Genomic DNA, 8,739 nt, shown 5'->3' with positions numbered 1-8,739 from the left:
ACAACGAAATAGCCGCAGTCGACATTTCTATAAATAAAATGAATAATTATCGCAATTTCGATCTTTTTCTTCCCTGGTTGGCTTCTCAGGGGTTATACAAATCACTGAAAAAATTGACGATTTAAAAAAAAAAATTCCGTACGTTTGCTAGCGGTTCAAAGTTTGCCGACTTTTACGGACCCTGAAAATCGGGGGGGTTTTCGGCTTCTCAAAGCGATTATAAATAAACCAATCAAATTAAAAACTTGAAACTCCGTATTGGGCAAGCGAAATACTTATATTACACAGTGTATTTGGTCTCATTTTTACGATTTTTTTTCACTGAGTTATAGACGTTTATTTCGAGTGGTCTCTACTTTTGACACCGACAGTACTCTCTATTTCAGGATGCAGTATCGCTGTATAATTTCGTTCGACCATTACTCTACTATTATTCGAATAATCATCACGTGTGGGATCGGCTTTTTGCAAATTACCCGATGAAGTTTTCCTAAATAGAGGAAAACCTGATTTGATTCATGAATTTAACTGTGATGACCCACTCAATCGCGTGGTGCAACACTCAGATTTTTGTTGATCAGTTAGCAACAACGTGGATTATCGTAACTTTCATCGACTTTATTCATTCCACAGGTGGCAAATGTGTCATCATTCAGGAAGAAAAATGGTGAAATAGCGATTAAAAGTCAGTCATTTCTCAATTTTGGTGATCTTTTAATGCGGATTATTATTAACAATGATGAAGTCCTATGAAAATAATTTTCTATTGAAGGTTGCAAATGTGTTAGATTTGAGTGAATGATTTTTGAACATGACAATTTAAATTTGAGATAAGGGTAAAAAATGACGGTTGGAACAGGGGTCAGGATAAGAAGGTCGGAGGAAGGGTCAGAAAATAAGGGTTGGCCTGAAAGTCAGATAAATGAGGTTTTACAAGTGGGGTTCATATATGAGATAAAAATAACGTTCGAATCTTATAAATGAGAGTCTGGATGTAGGGTCTAATAATGTTTAATATTGAACCAGAGTACCATTAAAATATCGCGTTACCTGGGACATATATTTAATAGCTCCTGGGCACATATAACCTCCAACTTGGCATGTATTATTATTTTTAATGATGTACTTCTGATTAATATATACCGTATACATTGACTTTATTCAAATCTTCAAATATGGTTTAGACCGCGGTTTCTTCAATATCATGACTGCAATTTTCTATTTTTATTTATTTGTACAGTTTATTAAAAGAATAGAGAATCCCGTGATAAGGGCTTCTCTGGAAGCCGAAACATTGCATCATCGACAAGAACTCTTCTTCTCATTTTAATTATTTAATTATCCTCGAAGTGCTGACGACCGCTTAAGCCAATTAACGTCCATCATCATTCAACATGGAATGATTATTCCCCTAAGGGTTACATGTATATATTGTTAAATAAGTCACCGTTTAAATAAAAAATTAGTTTATTAAACAAAATAGGCGAAAAGAATAATGAATAAAAGATGCAAAAAGAAGTGACATATCCGCAGACTAAGAACAAAGATGCAAGAGTGACGAAAAAAAAGAGACGATCGTACATGAATTTAGTTGAGACAGAGGAAACGAACAAATACGCTACAATATCATATACACCCTCCTCCTTACATCCTCAACTCTATTCTACTTAAACCTATCTTTCCTCCTTTCCGCTCGCTTCTCCGCTCTCTCCTTCTCTTACACCTCTCTATTCCTGCTACTTCTCCGTCTCCTTTCTTCTCTGTCCTCCCCATTTCCCCTTTCTCCACTGCCTTTCGCCCGCAACTCCTACTAGGGGGAGGGTATAGTCCTCTCTTCTCCTAGACTCCCAGTTCCTTTTCCTCTTTTTCCTGCCGCACCTTCCTTCTCTATCCTATCCATTTCTGCTTTCTCCACTGCCTTTTCCCGTCTACTCCTTTCGTCGTGGAGAAGAACATTTTTTCTCCACTCTCCCAGTTTTTATCTATCAGTTATCTTTTCTGGCATTCTCCACCTTCTCTTTCTCCTTCTCTCAATCCTCACCTCTATTTACCTCCTTACTTTCGCCGCTTTTCTTCTCTCCTTCTGCCTCCTCCCTTCCGGCCCCTGTTTCGCTCCCAGTCACAGAATCCCCTCGTGTTGAAAGTTGCGAACAAATCACCGCACGCGACTGTACTCGAACCATATCCGTTCCAAATGTCTTGTCTGAGAAAGCAAGCGCGTTACCGAATGAGTCAAGGCGACGGCTTTACCTGGTGTCGTTCATTGCAGCAAAACTTTTCTGTTTCACATTCATACTTCAGGGCTACATAATTCACGGATATTGACAATCAACCGAATCAACGAGCTAATATGATGCATCTTAGTGGTACAGGTTCTATGATTCAACGTATCTAACAATGTTGCATCGGATGAAATATTCTAGAAAAGTCCTTGCACGGAGGGCAAACAGTAGACATAAGGGACTGTAAAGAAAATCCGCCAATAAAATAAAAACCAGTTGATGACACGCATATGATTTGCTAATATGATTTCTCAGATGATTCTTGGATACATCTTTGAAAATAGGAATTATTAATTGTTGACAATTGGCACATTTGAATTATCACTATAAAACTCGTTCTGAGCGCGTGAGAAAAGACGAGTTATGTGTATAGCGTCTTACTGAAGTTACTGGAAAGAATTATTTCCTCAGATTTACATTTTCTTTTTACATTGTCATGAAAAAAGGATAAAATTTTGCAGATGGACTGGTAGAAAAAAATCAGAATTTTATAGACAGTGTAGTAGGAATTATCAAAAGAACGATATTGAATGCAATTTATGAGGAGAAAAATGATCAAATTTCCAATTTCACTGGAAATTTACTTCAAATCGCTTGACTTTGCAACCAAAAACATCAATGTTACACTTAAGAATATATTTACCAAAATGTTCCTAATTTTTATTCATTTCCACGAAATAATAATTTGAAATTGGGGCCAGTAACTTGCTGTTTTCCAATTTCCGTGCAATTCAAGTGAAACGGTTACTGGATAGAAATTTCTAAAAAGTGTATCGGAAATGTCGGCTAAAATTTGTTGACAGTATGGTGAGAAGCTATATTAAATACCCATTGAAAATCGGAACACATTCTCAAATTTGAAATTTTTATTCATTATGAATCAAGATAAAGAAAACTTACTAGCGTAATAATATATATTAATCGTTTTCAATGGATCGATGAGTTTGTACAATAGGCCTGGGTTTCTTTTTCTTCATCAACATTGTCTGGATCTCTTGAAGCGTTTTTCCCTTTGTTTCAGGAATTACGATAATTGTGTAGACGAACATGAGAAATACAAGGAAAGCATGCAAGAAGAATATGAATTCTTCGGATGTAGAATCTAATAGGGGTTGGAATCTTTTAGTTGCGATAAATGCAGATAAAGAGCATACAACATTCGCTATGCATGAGCCAATTTCTTTGAGTTCTGGAGAGAAGAGTTCACTCAAGAGACAACTAGGAATATTCGTAAGTCCGATATTTAGGAAAAATATGAACATCATGAATTCCGTGATTATAAACCATTGGAAATTTGAAATGTCATAACCGTTTCTGAGCAATAAATAATTGACACCTATGAGGACAAAGGTGATTGAAACTCCCATAGTTGAGACTGCGAGCATGCTTCGTCTCCCGAAGTGATCATTCGTGTAGATCGCCAAAAGACCGCCAATAACTGCAACTATACTCACGCATATCACCACTAGAGAAGGAGCAATGACATTTATTTTCAAAGTCGTCAACAATATTTCTAGGTACGGTGCGATTGTGTAAATGCCACTGAGTTGCATAAACAGATAAACACAAATGACCATTCCCAATGTTTTTCGATTCAGTGGGGTTGACAAACGTTTAAATGATTCTTTAAACGTCAATTTCTGGGGTTTTCCCATGTATTCTTTCACTGCTTCTAACTCAGTTGTTACATCATTCTGGCGATTGTACCATTTTAGTGATTTTTTGGCCTCTTCGATTTTGCTTCTCTTTACAAGATAATAAGCAGTATTCGGAAAGAAAAAAAAGCTAACTAAGAAAATGGCGTTGAGTATCAAATTTATAATGGCAAAATTTTTCATGCTTAGATATGCACCCATCAAATTTCCTAATAGATATCCAATGGCTTGTCCCTGAGCTACTAGAGCGATGAGAGCACCTCTGATCTTTTCATTTCCTATTTCACCTATATAATGTGGAAAACTGATCAAATACATCCCCATTGCGAAGCCGCCGGACACCCTCGAGGCGTAAACCCAAGGAACTGATTCTTTTATCAGAAAGCATGTCCATCCGACAACGTGTGGTACTCCTGCGATCAGCATTCCGTTTCTAGCCCCCAATTTGTGTACTATCCCAGCTGCAACAATTGATCCGATTGGTCGAGACAAATGAAGTAAAGAGGCAATCCACGATGCTTCTGCACTAGTTATGGTCAATGATTCAGTTCCCGCTGTCAATTTTGCTAGATATGGCGAAGCCCATCCACCAACCATTCCACACAGGAGAGCAAGTATATGGACTGCAAGAAGATAAATTAGTCTCTAAATTTCGTAATGAGGATTTTTCTATCAATTTACTCACTTGTTGCTGCAGCAAGCCATTGAGGCCAAAATTTCGATCTTCCTCCAGGAATTATCTCACTACTTGATGTCATGATCATTCATTCAATTCAAGGGATCTCATCAATTATAAAAAATTGCACAAGCGATAACAAACACTAGTATAATCAATCGAAACTCGTGACTCATGAGGCGTCACTACCGACGATCACTACGTTACTGCATATGTTTATGCTCAACTCTTGCTTATACCAGTTACAAAGTAGGGGTAAAACTAATGTAATTTATTGTCCGACGAGTTAGAATGGACGATTCGACGTTATCGCGAATTCACTACCAAGTGCAACAGCAAGGTTCTTGTACTTGAAAAATTTTGAACCGCTTTTTGTCTTATATGGGACATTCCATATAAACTCAGCTACCTTGAATTTTTTTGGTTCTCAGAATACTGAATTGGTATGCTCACTATCAAGTACTACATAAGGACAACCTTTCTCTAAATTTTGGCTCCTTTAACATCAATTGTTTGTCTATGACATATGACAAAAGCTCAAATCGTTGAAAAATCATATCTAGCGAACTAATTGACGGATTTCGATGAATAAAAAAAGATTTTCTTCGTTTTTTGATATACTGTCCGAATAAAAATACGACAGTACCACAAGAATAAATAATAAGCTATTTTTCAAGTTTCTTATTATTCGAATTCCGCTGTTACGCAGAGGCCAGACGAGAATCGAATAATTTTTTTTCCTCGATGGATGATGATAATAAATAACTTTTTGGGGATATTTTAAAATGGAACATCCATATGGACTTGCTCATAAATAAGAAAAATGACTTTTAGGGGTCCGATTTTTCGCAATCACAAAGGTCCGATAAAGTAAGGGTTAACTGAAAGAGGTGAGTACGACAATCACAAGGGTCAAATGATTATAAATCGAGTGGAATAATTGAAGGCTTCTCCTGTTGTATCCCACGACGGTCAAACTTCACCATGGTCGTACTCTTTGAGGATCAAGGATCGCAAGGATCCAGCCTCGCAAGAGTCATGCGTAATGAGAGTCAAACTTCGCCAGGGTCATACCTCACGAGAGTCAAATGTCGAAAGGATCATAACTGGCAAGGGTAAAACGATCGCAAGGGTCGAACAGCAGAGACTGGCAGGACAATATCAAGGTTTAAACGACCACAAGCGTCAAACAATGAAGACAGGCAGAACAACGCTAAGTGTTAAATAAATAAGAGAGTTAACTGTAAGAGTCAGGCAGCATAATCACTAGGTTAGAATGGGAGAGGTAAGGATAGAAGACAATCACAACAGCCAAGCGATCACAAAGGTCAACTGGGAGAACCTTCTGCACTGAGAAAAAAATATAATTCTGACAATCAAATTTGTTTCAGACAAGAATTTATAGTGAAATTTTGTTTGGAAATTTTGAGCATTTGTTTGTCTGAAACAAATTTGATCGACAGTATTATATATTTTTCTCAGTGTGATTATCTCGCTCGATTCATGATCGTTTGTCAATTGTGATTGTCCTACCTGTCCTCCTGTTGACCTTCGTGATCGTTCGAATCTTGAGACTGTTCTGCCCGCCTTCGTTGTTTGTCCCTGTGGCCGTTTGAACCTCGAGATTGTCTTACCGGCCTTTGTTGTTTGGCTCTTGCGATCGTTTCAACCGTTCCAGTTATGGTCCTTGTGAGGTATGACCCTGGCGACGTTTGACCCTCCTGAGGCATGACTCTTGTGAGGTAGGATTCTTGCAACGCTCGGCCCTCAAAAAGTATGGCCATGGCGACGTTTGACCCTCGTAAGATACGACGGGATAGACTTTCAATTTTTTCACTCGATTTATGATCATTCGACCTATGTGATGGTCCTATCCACCTCTTCCCGTTAATCCTCATTATCGTTGGACCTTTGTGAATGTGAAAAATTCGACACCTAAAAGTCATTTTCCTAATTTATGATCGAAAAATCGAATTTTCCATGTACAGAAAATTTTTCCCTTACCTCCATGTGGATTTCTCATTTTAAAATACCCCTAAAAAGTTATGTATTATCATCATCTATAGGGGGAAAATTTTTTTCAAAGATTTGAGCTTTTGTCATATGTCATAGACAAACTATTGATGTTAAAGGAGCGAAAATTTGGAGAACGTCTGTACTGATGTAGTACTTGACCGAAAACCGCTCAAGTTAGAGACTTGAAAATTCATGTGTAGATTTCTCTTTCGAAATTGATAGACCCGTGTTTTTCCTTCTTTTAAAAATCAATCCCCCGAGCGGATGAAACGCAGAAAGTTCTAGAATTTTCCACAACTTTCTGGAGGTCTCTCGGAATTTTCTAGAAAATGATGGATTTTCTCAGAGATGAAAAAAACTCAGTTTCCCTAATGATGTATGAAATTTCTAGATGAGGCTGAAGCTGGCGGGAGCAGTTCAGCGGGAGATGGGTATAGTTTGTGAGGCGGACTGTACGGCTCCCACCGTAGCCGCTCGCTCAACGCTACATCGATAGCCACGAGTTTAAACCTCCTCCCAGACAAATTAAATGATAAAAAACAATCGAACAATTTTTTTTTTATTATTATTATTTCTTAATGTATGACGAGGGTGGGGAATGATTTCTCGAGGAGGAATTTCATGATATTTTTTTTATTTTTATAAGTTTTTACGCGGTCAATAGGGGTGCAATAAACGCATACACCAATCGATGTCATTTTATTTTTAATATGTCCCTAAGGGGTTAGGGGACCCTGTCCAACAAAAATTATCGCGGTGCACCTATTAGGGTATTTTTAATTAATTTTTTAAGATTCATTTCTCCCAACTTCCGGTGAACAAAATGGTGATGCACGGACACGCATGCACCAACCAACCCCATTCCATTTGGAATATGTAGCTAGAGGGTTGGGAGACTCTCCCCAACAAAAATTATCGCGGTGCGCTAATTAGGGGATTTTTAATTAAGTTTTAAAGATTCATTTTGTGTAACTTCCGGTGAATGCGGTGGGGGTGCACGGACACGCATGCACCAACCGACTTCATTCCACTTGGAATATGTTACTGAGGGGTTGGGGTCCCCTCCCTAACAAAAATTGTGATGGTGCGCCAATTAGGGTATTTTTAATTAATTTTTCAAGATTCATTTCTCCCAACTTCCGGTGAACAAAATGGTGGTGCACGGACACGCATGCACCAACCGACTCCATTCCGCTTGGAATATGTTACTGAGGGGTTGGGGGAGCCTCTCCAACAAAAATTGTGACGGTGCACCAATTAGGGGATTTTTAATAAATTTTTCAAGATTCATTTTGTGTAACTTCCGGTGAATGCGGTGGGGGTGCACGGACACGCATGCATCAACCGACTCCATTCCACTTGGAATATGTGCCTAGGGGGTTGGGGGACCCTCTCCAACAAAAATTGTGACGGTGCACTAATTAGGGTATTTTTAATTAATTTTTTAAGATTCATTTCTCCCAACTTCCAGTGAACAAAATGGTGGTGTACGGACACGCATGCAACAACCGACTCCATTCCACTTGAAATATATGCCTAGGAGGTTGGGGGACCCTCCCCAATAAAAATTATCGCGGTGCGCCAATTAGGGGATTTTTAATTAATTTTTTAAGATTCATTTCTCCCAACTTCCGGTGAACAAAATGGTGGTGCACGGAGTCGCACGCACCAACCGCCTCCATTCCACTTGGAATATATTATTGAGGGGTTGGGGGACCCTCTCCAATAAAAATTGTGACGGTGCACTAATTAGGGTATTTTTAATNGAGAGGGTCCCCCAACCCCTCAGTAACATATTCCAAGTGGAATGGAGTCGGTTGGTGCATGCGTGTCCGTGCACCACCATTTTGTCCACCGGAAGTTGGGAGAAATGAATCTTAAAAAATTAATTAAAAATAGCCTAATTAATGCACCGTCACAATTTTCATTGGAGAGGGTCCCCCAACCCCCTAGGCAGATATTCCAAGTAGAATGGAGTCGGTTGATGCATGCCTGTTCGTGCACCACCACCGCATTCNGGTGCACGGACACGCATGCACCAACCGACTCCATTCCACTTGGAATATGTGCCTAGCGGGTTGGGGGACCCTCCCCAATAAAAATTATCGCG

The 8,739-nt window shown here is 38.9% G+C and overlaps 2 protein-coding genes across 7 annotated transcripts in view; one reads left to right on the top strand and one right to left on the bottom strand.

Annotated features, from left to right (window-relative positions):
• LOC107048707 (disks large 1 tumor suppressor protein) overlaps positions 1-8,739 on the top strand; it is a 616,903-nt gene that overhangs the window by 126,914 nt on the left and 481,250 nt on the right. The gene's annotated exons all lie outside the window — the stretch shown is intronic.
• On the bottom strand, positions 1,450-4,840 carry LOC107048709 (facilitated trehalose transporter Tret1). The gene is made up of 2 exons (XM_015272045.1): positions 4,623-4,840; positions 1,450-4,560 (listed from the first exon to the last, which is right to left on the bottom strand). The coding sequence occupies exons 1-2, from the start codon at positions 4,699-4,701 to the stop codon at positions 3,200-3,202; spliced, it is 1,440 nt and encodes a 479-aa protein (XP_015127531.1). The 5' UTR covers positions 4,702-4,840; the 3' UTR covers positions 1,450-3,199.

This window comes from Diachasma alloeum, unplaced genomic scaffold, assembly GCF_001412515.2.
Source record: "Diachasma alloeum isolate Michigan unplaced genomic scaffold, Dall2.0 Dall_scaffold_00196, whole genome shotgun sequence".
Taxonomy (NCBI): Eukaryota; Metazoa; Arthropoda; class Insecta; order Hymenoptera; family Braconidae; genus Diachasma; species Diachasma alloeum.
Note: the sequence above shows the minus strand (reverse complement) of the source record. Positions and strands in the feature narration are given on the sequence as shown.

Coding starts and splice junctions, on each gene's coding strand:
- LOC107048709 (XM_015272045.1), bottom strand. CDS start 4,701: ATGATCATGACATCAAGTAGTGAGATAATTCCTGGAGGAAGATCGAAA. Junction 4,561..4,622: donor ATGGCTTGCTGCAGCAACAA/GTGAGTAAATTG, acceptor ATCTTCTTGCAG/TCCATATACTTGCTCTCCTG.